Below are 12,391 nucleotides of genomic sequence, written 5' to 3' on the forward strand. Positions count from 1 at the left end.
TGCTTCCTCCGCTTCTGTTCAGTGTGGTCCTGGGAGCCCTCGTCAGAGCGATAAGGCAAGAAAAAGACATAAAGGGCGTCACAGCTGGAAAGGAAGGGGTCAAGGTGTCTTTGTAAAGAAGAAACGGAGAAGTAAAAGCATCATGACAAATCTTACGTGTAGAAAACCCTAAGAAGCCCACCAAAAATTGTTACTACTGATAAGTGAAGTCGCAGGACCCAAAACCAAAACGTAAAAGTCAGTTGTGCTTCTGCACAGTGACAATAAACAACCCAGAAGCGATCAGGAAGATAATTCCATCCAAAAGAGCAAAATACTCAGGAATAAACTCAAGAAAGGAGGTGAAAGGTTTGTACGCTGAAAACTACAAAACATTCCTGGAAACACACCCCGTGCTCACAGACTGGAAGACTTGTCATCACTAAGATGTCCATGTCACCCAAAGCCATCAACATCTCAGTGCCACTCCTGTCAGAATCCCCAGTTTCCTGCAGCGGTTGAAAAGCACACCCTAAAATTCACATGGACGCATGTGCGCGTCACTCCACGAGGCGTGAAGGAGGCCCTGCCCGGTGCTCACCTCCCAGCCGGGAGGCTGGGCTGCAGTCATGTGACTGGGGAGGCACGTGGCTCTCTCTCTCCTAGTTTTGCAGCTTTCTATGGATCTATAATTATTTCAAAATAAAAGGTTTTTTCTTTTAAAAAAAGGGAATAAGCTTTTATGAAGCAAAACTTCTCCACTGTGCATCTCAAGATCTCTTCGTGTGCGTCGAACAATTTGACCAATGTCAACAAAAAAATGGAGTTTTCTACATCTGGAATGTTTGCTCAGGACTAATTTAAAAGATCAAGACTAATTTAAAATTTCATTTGAAGAATAACTTTTAAATACTAAATATTTGTGGGGGAGGGTGTAGCTCAGTGGTAGAGCGCGGGCTTAGCGTGCATCCTGGGTTCTATCCCCAGCACCTCCATTAAAAATTAAAAAATAAGTAAATAAACAAACCTAATCACCCCCCCCAGACACTTTAAAATATATATTAAATATTTATAGTACTATCTTCAACTTTATAAATTTTTATTCGGCATTTATTTAATGCTATTACCAGAGGTCTGTGTCAGGCAGAGAACATCTTCAAGGGATATTAAAATACATACTCGTGTCACAATATATCATCTCATGAACAAGCACCACAATCGTGCCCCTATTCCTATATCGTTTTTAAAGGTCCTAACCCTGAAACCTTCAGTATAAACCCCTCTCAGAAAGCTGCCTTACTGTCTATCATTGTGGTCACTCACAGTTACATAAAAACCTGCAGATACGGTGTTAAGAATATGGAATACTTTATGATTTGGAGAATTCCTAAGAGTTCTCGGGAGTTTCAATTTCTTGTTCTTGAATCCCGAAGCTTAACAGGCGTCAGGAACTTGAAAACACTACCTCTGCTTACTGACCCCAACCACGGGCATTTTCCATGCAGCCTGTCAGCCGGCTCCCCCACCCATCTGTGCCCCCTCCAAGTCGGGGAGCAACTGGCATGCACCCCGCAGCGGGCTCACAACCCCAGGTGGGCTCCTGGTGGGGGCGCAGGGGGCTCGTGGTGGAGCAGAGCTCCGTGACCCACCAAGCCCCTGGGAGATGGGGCCTGCCCCTCTCACTGTGACCGTCTGCTCCCTGGTGCCACCGCCAGGGTTTGGCCTTGCGGGAAACACAAGCTGCACTGTCAGAAGCTGGAAGGGTGAGGGAGGAGAGGGGAGGAGGGCCCGCCATGGGCAGGGCTTACCGATGGCGCTGAGAGCGTGCCTGAGCTCCAGCGCAAAGGCAGTGAGGGGCACGTCCTCCGACACTGGCAGAATGGCCACCGTGGAGAGGTTGCTGGCAGGATTCCCGGAGTCCCACTTGCTGCCCGAAGCGTGTAGCCCAAACTGGTGACCTGCAGACACAGGGTCATGAGTTGGCCTGAGGAGTCGGGCAGCCGTGGGGACTGTCTCGGTGTCCCTGGACATTTCTGGGTGACACCGCAGTACAAGCCGCCTGGGCTGGGAGGAACCAGAGCCTGGCCTTTCCCGCTGAAATACCAGCCACACTGTGGTGCCCTTGCATTTCATATACGCCAGGACTGGGCCCCACGGGAGGGGAAACTGCTGTCTGGATGTAGAGAAGACAGCGAGGCCGGAGGAAACGCAGAGACTTGAAAGGACATTCCAGGGACGACCCATCCTTTGAACTGCCAGTTCTTCCCCACCCGCTGCAGAACAGAACGAGCATGAGGTTTAGGAGGTCAGCACCTGTCTGTTATCTTTGGTTTGCCTGGGATTTCCAGACCCCAGAGGGAGGCACAGAAGCCCCAGGGGGAGGCCAGGACGCCCCCAGCAGCAGGGACGGAGGCAGCAGGCACGGGGTCCACGAGTTTATTAGCCCCCATCAGAGTGTCCCTGGCAGAAGTGCCAACAACAAGTTACTTCTTGGCAAACAGCATCTCCCCTTTTCACAGAGGTGGCTGAGGAAACAGCCTTACCCCTGCTGCTGGCCACATCCAGCCAGACCCCAGGCTCCTGCAGCCCGAACCCCCCGAGGGGCTCTCTTCCTGGCTCCCTGACCGCTTGCTCCCCTGCCTGCTCCGCGCTGCTTGCCTGGCCGGCCACCGACTGTAGCAGCCCAGCTCCCGCACAGACTCTCCGACCCCCAAGTGCAGGGCCAGGTGCCAGGTGCACACGCTGGCCACGCCAGGAAGACCCAGCTCCGCCAACACAGCGTCCATTTCTGCCTCTGCTGGTGTGGTTCCTGAGGGCGGAGTGTGGGTCCTGCAAGCCTGACCTAGAAGCCAGAATAGGGGGTGCAGGACAGCAGAGAGAGGGGCTGCTAGGAGCTAACCTGGAGGCAGGGAAGGAAATGTCACTGGGTTGCACAGCCAGCAGCAGAGGGCCCCTTTTCTCTGGTTTTCCTGCAGCTTCTGTGGGAAATCCCCCCACCCTCTGTCTCTTTCCCAGTGACCTCTGACCTCAGAACCCTCTGTCTGAAGTACAGCCAAAGGGGGTTCTATTGCCAGCCTCTGATAGTTCTTCCTTAGCCTATAAGGAAGGCCCGGGGAGCCTCTGGCTCTGGCCAAGGAGGAGAGGGTCAGATGGTAGGTACATCCCACCCAACTGCTGCCCCAGTTACAAAGAGACCTGGACCCAGCTCTCAGGAGACTCAGAGGTGTGCAGAGGGAAGAGCCCATGACCCTGAAGACAGAGCAAAAGAAACTTCGATCTGAGCGTCAGAGGGAGGAAGAAAGATTTTTTAGTTGAACAATGTCCCAGAGGCCTTTGGGACGGTAACGGAAGGTCTAACAGTTGATTAACTGGATCTCCAGGAGAGGAGGAAGAGCACAGGGCTGAAAGAGCATCTGAAGAAGCGAAAGCTGAAACCTTCCCACGTTTGGCAGAAGACGTAAAACCACGGATTCAAGAAGATGGGCAAGCTCCAACCAAGACAAGCCCAAGCAGATTCGTGCCGTACACTCCAAACCAAACTGAAAACAAGGAAAACTCCTGAACACAGCCAGACAGAGAGGACGCACTACTCACTGGGGACAATTCAAGGGTCTGGACTTCTCGTTAGAAGCGATGGGGCCAGAAGGAAGGGGCACAAAATGTTTAAAGTGATGAAACAAAAGTCAGAACTGCACATCTAGCCAAAAATCTCCTTCAGGATGAAGGTGCAGTGAAGACAGTCTCAGAAGAAGGGAAACTAAGAGAACTGGCAACCGGCAGACCTGCTCCAAGAGGGCTATTATTAGGAACGTCTTCAGACAGAAGGGAAGTGATGCCAGGAGGATGCCTGGGACTGGAACGAAGGAAGAGTTTAAATGTCATGTTTGACCCATGAAAGCAGAAGTTCTAACTCTGTGTGAGGGGTTTTCCACACAAGTGGAGTTCCGGGCAGTGGGCGGGGCTCCAGCCCTGGGGTGGGCGGGGCTCCGGTCCGGTGGGCGGGGCTCCCAGGGGCCAGGCCTGCGAACGCACCTGTCACAGTTCCCTGCTGGAGGCTGCCCAGGATCTTCTCACCCAGGAGATGAATCAGCCGAGTCACAACCTGCGGGCAGAGAAAAAACAGACCTCAACCACACTTTAAACCAAGATGTGGAGCTCCTTGGACCCATGTTTTCAAAACCGCCAGGGCTGTAAGCCGCCATCTGGCCTCAGGCAGCTGTGCAGGGCACATGGCCTGCGACCTTGGCCCAGCCTGGCCTCTCCTCTCACTTCCAGGGCAGGACAACACTGGGGAGCTATGACCACTACAGGCAAGACCGCTGTCGGGTAGGCCAGGAGGGGCAGCCCCAGAGCCACAGTCATCATGTGCCTGGCTGGACATGGGCTGGTATTATATGATATCCAAGAAGCATTACATTTAAAAAATAATAATGCTATTTACTTACATTAAATCTAAATTTAGAGTTGTAGACTGAAGTATTTAAGGTTGGAATGCCAAAATATCTGTAACTTACTTTTAAATGCTTTTGCATAAAAATAAAGTGAGTTAAAAAGATTTTCAGTTGCTAAGGTTTACAGGATGACTAGAATGTCCTGGAGGGGAAGCCTGCTACCGTGGCTCTTACACATAGTGCAAGGTTGTTCTGAAAAGAGAAGCTGCCATTAGCTTCAGAAAACCCTAAATATCCAGGAAAGCAACAGGAAAACACTGACAAGGTAATTTTAACACCAGGCAGAAGCTCCCCTCCCTGGGCTCCACCTGCCCAAGCCTCAGCCTCCAGTCCACTTCCTAGCCATCCCAGCCGAGAGCTCTGGGGTGGAGTCTGAAAAGAGCGTGGTGTGAGACCTCACGCTACAGTAACCAGTGTCCCCAGGCCCCACCGGCCAGCCTCCACCTGCAAGCCAACTTGGAGACCCTCTCCTACCCTCAGGACGCTGCAGTCGAAGACCCAGGGAAGATGCAAGTGAAACTGTCCAAATTTTAGGATGTGAGGTGGAACGCAATTTGAGCAGAGTGGTCCAAAACAGAAACTGAGGAGCAGTCTGGTTTATATACAGCTAATCTAGCATCACACTATTAATTGGAACTAATTTAACAAACTACACATTTCATTATGGAAAACGTCAGACATACACGAAGTGAGGGGAGAGTGCCTCCCCATCACCCAGCTCCAACCTTCTTAGTTCACACACCCTCCCCAATTGTGAAGACAACTCCAAACAGCATTTTACCCACTGACGTTTGAATTTGTGTCTCTAAAAGATAAAAACCTTTAAAACCACAACGATATAATTATCACAATTACAAATTAACAATAATTCTAAGTTAAAGCTAATTTAAAAAAGTGATCATTTCCGTATCAAGTGAAAAAGGTTCGAAACAGGCGAATAAAACACATGAAAAGGTGCTCGTCGCCTGCGGACATCAGGGAGATGCACATTCTAGCCACAGTGGGGCACCACTTCCTACCAAGAGAACTGCGCATCTCAAAGACTAAAGCCTACAGGAAAGCTGGCTGGCAGTTTCTTAAGAAGGTAAACCACACTGTGACCCAGCAATTCTACTCTCAGGTAGCTACTGAGAGAAATTTTAAATGTCCCATAAAAACATTCACATAAGAACATTTTTAGCCTTTTCACAGCAGCCTCAAACTGGAAACCCAAATACCCATCAACAGGAGAATGGATGAAGGAATTGGGGTGGCAACAAAAGAATGGGCTAACGAACACGGAACAATGTGGACCCCTCAGTACCGAGCCAAGTGCTGCGTTCTGTGTGCTTTCACTTACACAAAATCCAGGGAAGACAGGAAGTGGACAGTGATTGTTGAGGATGGGTGTGTGGCTGGCGGGGCACTTGTAGGTGAACACGCATGACATCCCAGAGCAGTCGGGCCTGGTTGCTCTGAGCATGTACCCCACATGCACTGGGGGCCATCGGGCAGCCCAGTGGCAAGCATCTAGCTGTGTGACAGTGCAGCAGCAGCAGGGCTGGCCTGGGCGCCCATGGGCAGCACAAGTTGGGGCCTGACCCTGCAAGACCCCCGCTGCACTGACACTTGTCAGCTCATACTGCAGCCAGGAGCTGCCATGCAACTTGTCAACAGGAGGAAGCCAGACGCAGGCTTGCTTCCCAATGGTCAGCATGGGTGCTGGCATGTGCTGAGAGTGGACAGCCTCGCCCACTCTAAGGCTGACTCCCCTGAAGGATGGGGAGACCCCGGCCCCACACTATGTGGACAGAAAAGTGCCAAGGCAGAAGGCGGGAAGCAGAAAGCCTGGAAGGTTGGAGCTGAGGAGGTGGGGAGGGTCTGGGGACCCCCAGGGGTATGGGTGTGAGCAGAGGGTCCTTCTGTGAGCCCACCAGGGGCAGTTCTGGAAGAGGCAGCAGATGAGAGCACAGCTGCCCTCTGTTCCCAGCGTGAGTGCCTGACAGCAGGGCTCACTTCAGCAGGCCTGACACCTGGTGTGACTGGCCTTTCCTGTCCCCGTCTGAGGATTTTCAAACTGTCTGACCCTGAGAACATCATCCAGCACCAGAGGCCAGTAATGACCGTGGGCCGCACCCTGCACCCCACACCGTACCACCCAGAGCTGCTGGCAGGACAGCCACGCAGCGAGCAGCAGCCTTGAAGGGTCAGCTGGGAGGTGTTTCCTGATAAGGAGGGCACTGCCTCTAGGACACGCCAGCCCCTAGCTGGAGCTGGGCTCCCCAGGCAGAACACCACCCCGAAGCTCCGGGTGGCCCATGTGCAGGCCCTGGTCCACAAGGGCTCTGCCATCCACCGGCTCTCCTGGTGCTTAAATGGCCGGTAGCAGGGCCCTCAGATTCGCATCCCGGTTACCTCACAAGCCCAGGCTGGTAGGAGTGCTCGCTGCAGAGGTGGACGGGGCAGCCCCCCTCGGGGGAGTCCCAGGAGGGTGCGGGCCATGTGGCCCGGGGCTGGCAGGTTATGAGACTGAAGTGACAGGGCTGTGAGGGGACAGCCTAGGGTGTCTGTTCAGGGGTGGTGACAGTGACAGTCTGCAGCAGAGGGTGGCCCTGAGGGCCGATGGGCGCAAGCGTCTTCACTGCTGGAGGGGAGATGCTGACTTGGAAAGGGAAGGTGTTGGAGCCTGAGCGTGGGCCCACTGAGCGGCCCAGCTCTAGCCCCACCAGAGGGGCCCAGGATCCAGGCAGCATGAGCACATCAGAAGGACTCCGAGGGTCACTAGCATCCAAATTGAGATGACGGTAAAGGCTCACAACAGGAATGGAAAGAAGACTCTTCAGTCGACACCGACACACGAAGTGAAAGAAGGGCTGGGAGCCTGAGCCGGGCGCCTATGACTAGGCCCAGCAACACAAGGGGCGGCCCTGGTTCTGCCACTGCCTGGTGCCTGTGCAGAGCCAGGGCCACTGCGGACCGACCCCACGGCCTCCCCAGGGAGGGCGCCCTACACCTCCACCTGGCTTCCAATGGGAAAGACAAGCCCTGGAAGGGGCCTGGGCTCCCCCAGCCCCAGGACGGCGCGGCCTCCATGCTGCGTCTGGCTTCTCTTCCCCACAGCCTTGCTCTGAATGACTCTGCTGGTTTACCTGGTGTCAGGGGGTGGACTTCCATTTCTACCTGCCACTCCACTTACTTCTCTTCCAAATCCTCATGTCAGTTCACTTGGAGTTTTCTCATAAAAGATACATGCTGTCTGCTAGAACACTCCCTTACACCATACACAAAATTAAACTCAAAATGGATCAAAGACTTAAACATAACACAAGATACAATAAACCTCCTAGAAGAAAATATAGGCAAAACATTATCTGACCTACATCTCAAAAATGTTCTCCTAGAACAGTCTACTCAAGCCATAGAAATAAAAGCGAGAATAAACAAATGGGACCTAATGAAACTTACAAGCTTCTGCACAGCAAAGGAAACCATAAGCAAAACAAAACGAAAACCTATGGAATGGGAGGAAATTTTTGCAAATGAAACCGACAAAGGCTCGATCTCCAGAATATATAAGCAGCTCATATGACTTAACAAGAAAGAAACAAACAACCTCATCCAAAAATGGGCAGAAGACCTAAACAAGCAATTCTCCAAGGAAGACATACAAATGATCAATAGGCACATGAAAAAGTGCTCAATATCACTAATTATCAGAGAAATGCAAATCAAAACTATGATGAGGTATCACCTCACACCAGTCAGAATGGCCGTCACTCAAAAACCCACAAACGACAAATGCTGGAGAGGCTGTGGAGAAAAGGGAACCCTCCTTCACTGCTGGTGGGAATGCAGTTTGGTGCAGCCACTGTGGAAAACAGTATGGAGATTCCTCAAAAGACTAGGAACAGACTTATCGTATGACCCAGGAATCCCACTCCTGGGCATATATCCAGAAGGAACCCTACTTCAGGATGATACCTGCACCCCACTGTTCATAGCAGCACTATTTACAATAGTCAAGACATGGAGACAACCTAAATGTCCATCAACGGATGACTGGATAAAGAAGAGGTGGTATATTTATACAATGGAATACTATTCAGCCATAAAAACTGACAACATAACGCCATTTGCAGCAACATGGGTGTCCCTGGAGACTGTCATTCTAAGTGAAGTAAGCCAGAAAGAGAAAGAAAAATACCATATGAGATGGCTCATATGTAGAATCTAAAAAAAAAAACAAAAACAAAGTATAAATACAAAACAGAAATAGACTCATAGACATAGAACACAGACTTGTGGTTGCCAAGGGGGCGGGGGGGTGGGAAGGGATAGACTGGGACTTCAAAACTGTAGAATAGATAAACAAGATTATACTGTATAGCACAGGGAAATATATACAAACTCTTATGGTAGCTCACAAAGAAAAAAATGTGACAATGAATATATATATGTTCATGTACAACTGAAAAATTGTGCTCTACACTGGAATCTGACACAATATTGTAAAATGACTATAACTCAATAAAAAAATGTTAAGAAAAAGAGATACATGCTGTCTGCAAATGTAATTTCTACTCCTTTTCCAAATATACACACTTGTCTCATTTTTTTAATTTTCCATGTCAGCTGACAAGGAGGCTGGCTCTTCAGGACTTCGGTGGCTGGGAAGAAACAGTCTTTGTTATGTTTAAAAGGGTTCCTTTCACTCTTATTTTATTTAAAGTGTTTATTAGTAATGGTTGAATTTTGTGAGAGGCCTTAATATAATCATGAGGGTCTTCTTTAATTTTTTGCCATAATTAATTACATTTAATAACTTCCCAACACTGGTAACATCCCTTGATGGGCCCTAATCAGACACGTATTTATTATAGCTGATGTGCTAACGTTTGGAGTATCTCTAGTTATGGTACTAAGAGAAATGATTTAAAGTTTTCTGCATTATTTTTATCAAGTTTTGGTATTAAAGTCACATTCCTTCGTAAAATAAACTGGGGGCTGTTCATTTGTCCACAAGCAGCTTGTGAAGCTGGAGGAGGCCTGAGCCCTCAGAGCCGCCCGGCCAGTCCTGCCCTGGCAGCCACTTGGCCGACTTGGTGAAGCAGCCACCCTGCCTCGCCCTTCCCCCTCCTGGGCTGCACGCCTGTCACTTAGAAGCAGGGAGGCAGCCGCCAGAAGGCCAGAGCAGGGCTGCCCAGGGAGAAATGCCCATCGCCAGACGGCACTGCTATCTGTGAGTGCGTCTAGGGCAGGGGAACCCTGCCCGACCCAACCCTGAGGCCCTGCCCCACGGGCTGCCCACGCCCACACAGTCCTGGAAGCTGGTCCTACTCCAGGTGTTCCTGTGGGAACCTCGCTCTGGCGCCCAGACCCCCAGTGTGGACATTCAGGCCCTCCCCCGCCAGACGCAGCCTCACCTGCGGGTACCTGCGCTTGATGGATGTCAGGGCTCCTGCGGGGAGCTTGGCCAGCTCTGAGTCCCGGACAGCATGCACCGTGGTAGCTCTCGCCTGGTGGGTGAGCGTCTCCACCTGGGGAGAGGAGCCGGCTGCTGGGGCCAGTGCAACCAGCACCTGAGGGCAGGGCCCATGCAGGTGATGGGCAGTGGGAGGAAACGGGGCTCACCCAGCACTCCTGTGCTGAAGGGGGAGGCGCCTGTGAGAACCGCAGGGCAGACAGGACACGGCCTTGCCTGTGAGGGCCTCTAGGCTCTCAGAGGGATCACCTTGCCCAGGGGCCACTCCCCAGCCCCTACCCTGCCCACCCCGCATTCTTCCTGGGGGAGATCTTCGAGAAGTGACAACCCCCTGGGCCACCCCCAGACCCCTCAAAAGGCAGTGGCCCGCCTCCCTCCCCATGGCATGGTGGGGGCGGCCCTACCACTCCGACGAGGTCGCCCCGGCCATATTCCCCCGCCAGGCGCTTTTTGCCGTCATCCTTCCGGATCACGGAGCGCAGGCGGCCGCTGAGGACGATGTAGGTACAGTCAGACTTGTCCCCCTGCCTGTGGGAAGGAGGCTGCTGGGGGCATGCAGGGCCCCAGCCAGAAGCCCTCAGAGGCAAAGCAGAAAAATAAAAGACCCCAAGGCATCAGAAAAAAAATTCAGTCTTCTCACTAAGTTTTTTTGCTTTGGAAAATAGTTGTTTTCCATTAAAAAATACGTACGCTAACACATAAAGGGTTTATTGTGATTTTTAAGTAAATGACTTTAAATAAAAAATTTAAAATTTTCTTAGTTTTAGCTTTTAATAACGTGAAAAATGACCGCTGCAACCCAGGTCTGTGTGATCTGGGCGAGTGTGAAACTCTGAATGCAGCCATTGTTACCATGTGGAACCAAGGACGCCCATCTGAGATGGCATTTAGCACATCAGAATGTGTTTCCATGTGAAAGGATGGCGTGGACCCGCGTGTATCCACGTAGAGACGCCCACGAACAAGCGAGTGTGCGTCAGTGTGGCGTGTGCACAGGAGGACCAGGAGGCCTGCTGCCCCATAAAACAGCCCCGCCCTGAGCCCTGCCCGGATCTGCCCCGAGGGCTTCACCTGTATATGGCGCGGCCAGCTTCCACTTCCACCCAGTCCAGGGCGAAGTCAATCTGCCGCACGAAGGAGGACACCCGCTTGACCATGGTGTGCGCCACACCCAGGACCACGTCCGGTTGCCTCCGCATGATGCTGTGGGCACCCCAGCGTCACTCCAGGCCCTTCACTCCAGGCCGCGGCACCCCCACCCACACAGCCGGCGCCACAGACACTGGCCACGGGCCAGGGTGGGCACGGCGCCCAGTCAGCCAGCTGCCCCATCAAGCCCTGGAAGCCCAGTGACCAGTGGCTGTAGGAGGGCTTCTGGAGCCCCCGAGTACAGGCTACACAGAAGGCCCCCATCCTGGCGGTGGGTCAGAGCTCCAGCCTCCTCCCCGCGATAGAACGTGAAGACGAGGGCGGGGGGTAGGAATGAGGGTGGCCAAGAGGTCAGATGCGGAGACCATGGGGCACGCAGCTGGGAAAGCTAGCACCTGGTGTGATGGAAGTCACTGGCGGGCTTGGGGCGGGAGCACCACCCATCCGTCTCCCATCTGCTCTGTGAGAACAGGGCTGAGGGTGAGGAGATAGCAGGGGACCCACTACACTGTGGAGGCTTCCAGAAGGCAGTGGCAGGCAAGTGGTCGGCTCGTGGGCTGAGGTCTGGCTGGATGGGGCGAGGGAGGGTGTGGAGCCTGGGTGACCTGGGACTCGGCCGAGCCTGAGCAGGTAACTAAATCGGGAGCAGGAACACGTGGAAAATCTAAAGTTCTGCTTCGGACGACAGAGAGTGAGACCCCGGAGACATCCCAGGGGGACGTCCAGGACAGCAGCCCCCACGAGCCTGAACTCCGAAGGGAAGTTTGGGGGAAGAAGGGCATTTGGTGCATAAGCCCCGGGTTGGGTGAGGTCCCTCAGGTCAACATCCAGACCACGTCTGCAGGATGGGGGCTGCCAATGTCAGGGGACTCGCACTGTCTGCACACACAAGGACATATGCAGACAGGCATGCGCACACACATGCACACAGACGTGCACTCATGGACGCACCATATGGACACAAAAACAGACACAATCACAAGCACACCCCGGACAGACATGTGCCACACAGGTGAGCTCCAAGGGCCTCACAGGAGCCCCACAGGAGCCGGGTGGCCGGCAGGCAGGGACTCACTCGTAGAAGTGGGCCTTGGAGATGGAGAGGAAGCTGCAGTCGCGGTTGGCCTTGATGGTGAAGATGAGGGGCTCGCCTGTGAGCACAGCCAGCTGGCCCACCATCTCACCCGGGCGCGTGACGAACAGGCATGTGTCCTCCTCGCTGTCGATCTTTCGCTGGTACACATGCAGCAGCCCCGAGACCACGAAGAGGATGTTCACGTCCTGACAGGATGGCCCGGCGGTCAGCCTAGCCGCCCCACCCCGCCCCGCACCCCGTCTCCTGGACAGCCCA

General features: G+C 52.9%; 1 protein-coding gene across 11 annotated transcripts in view; it reads right to left on the minus strand.

Moving 5' to 3' along the window:
* The window catches only part of PNPLA7 (patatin like domain 7, lysophospholipase), a 57,602-nt gene that overhangs the window by 16,421 nt on the left and 28,790 nt on the right, over positions 1-12,391 (minus strand). For 10 of the 11 annotated variants that reach the window (XR_012506673.1, XM_074362781.1, XM_074362779.1 and 7 more), the window contains 6 exons: positions 12,116-12,321; positions 10,963-11,094; positions 10,296-10,419; positions 9,833-9,946; positions 4,012-4,081; positions 1,788-1,937 (listed from right to left, as the gene is read on the minus strand). Coding sequence is in view for 10 of the 11 variants with exons in the window: in XM_074362781.1 (XP_074218882.1) it covers positions 1,788-1,937; positions 4,012-4,081; positions 9,833-9,946; positions 10,296-10,419; positions 10,963-11,094; positions 12,116-12,321 (796 nt within the window). In the remaining variant the exon portion in view is untranslated. The remainder of the gene's footprint in view (positions 1-1,787; positions 1,938-4,011; positions 4,082-9,832; positions 9,947-10,295; positions 10,420-10,962; positions 11,095-12,115; positions 12,322-12,391) is intronic. The other variant, XM_074362780.1, reaches the window with a different exon arrangement.

This window comes from Camelus bactrianus, chromosome 4, assembly GCF_048773025.1.
Source record: "Camelus bactrianus isolate YW-2024 breed Bactrian camel chromosome 4, ASM4877302v1, whole genome shotgun sequence".
Classification (NCBI taxonomy): domain Eukaryota; kingdom Metazoa; phylum Chordata; class Mammalia; order Artiodactyla; family Camelidae; genus Camelus; species Camelus bactrianus.